This window comes from Papilio polytes, unplaced genomic scaffold (genome assembly GCF_000836215.1).
Source record: "Papilio polytes unplaced genomic scaffold, Ppol_1.0 DF820956.1, whole genome shotgun sequence".
In the NCBI taxonomy this organism is placed as follows: domain Eukaryota; kingdom Metazoa; phylum Arthropoda; class Insecta; order Lepidoptera; family Papilionidae; genus Papilio; species Papilio polytes.
In genome coordinates, this window is record NW_013528248.1 from 759,210 (window position 1) to 760,166 (window position 957).

Below are 957 nucleotides of genomic sequence, written 5' to 3' on the forward strand. Positions count from 1 at the left end.
TATTGTACCTTTATAATATAATAAATATATGTGCACTACAAGAATTCATACCGATGTTCCACATACTCACCGGTGTCGTACCGGAGCTTGTGCTGCCTGCTGGGCAGGTCCTGGTTGTCGACATGCCCGAACGTCCTGAAGCCGACCGCGAACTGCGCGTACGGACTTATCTCGTACAACTCTGAACCAATACATACACATATACAATCATTGTTTTCTTAAATCAACAATGTCCTATAGAGCAAATTTAAAAAAATAACAGAAAATAAATGTTTAGACATGTTATTTTATCTAGTTATTATTATTGTCATCGCTAATTTAGTTAATAAGTAAAAAATAATTTTACTTAGGTTCGATAAATTTTATTTAAACAGATTCTCGATAGTTCATAATAGTTCGCTGCGTGTTTGTTTCGTCACTACGTTACCTGTCTATTAAGTACGGCATTTACCTTCATACAAATTGAATTCGATTCTTCATATGTGTCATTTATCAAACTAATTTATCTTTTTTAGACAAACTATAACAAGAAGGGAGTGATGCGATGATGTATAATAGTAAAGAACAAAAACCAATTGCGCCCATACGGGAGTATGATGGGGGGATAATTCCCAACCGTCACCCCATTGTCCCCACGTGGGGACAGATGAGAAAATGAAAAAATATAGTCTTATCCGTCTCACCTTTTGCGACGAGATTTACTTATTTCTTAATAGTTACATCTGTCTCCTTATTGGCGATAATGAGACTAAAAGGCGCAGTGGTGCAAGTGGGACAGCAGGGTGACGGTTGGGAATAATCCGGATAAGGCAAGGGAGATGATGAATCGTTACTGGTATTGAAAAATACCGTGTAATGTATGTATGTATGTATATATTACCGTGTTTACTATTATTTCTCATATGTATGGGCGCGCTGTATATCCTGGCAGGCGGCTCCTTGCCGGCGAGGTTGCTG

At 38.1% G+C, this 957-nt stretch overlaps 1 protein-coding gene across 1 annotated transcript in view; it reads right to left on the reverse strand.

Annotated features, from left to right (window-relative positions):
- The window catches only part of LOC106109944, a 5,623-nt gene that overhangs the window by 935 nt on the left and 3,731 nt on the right, over nucleotides 1-957 (reverse strand). The window contains exons 4-5 of the mRNA XM_013291602.1: nucleotides 881-954; nucleotides 71-181 (exon numbers count right to left, since the gene is read on the reverse strand). Coding sequence (XP_013147056.1) covers nucleotides 71-181; nucleotides 881-954 — 185 coding nt within the window. The remainder of the gene's footprint in view (nucleotides 1-70; nucleotides 182-880; nucleotides 955-957) is intronic.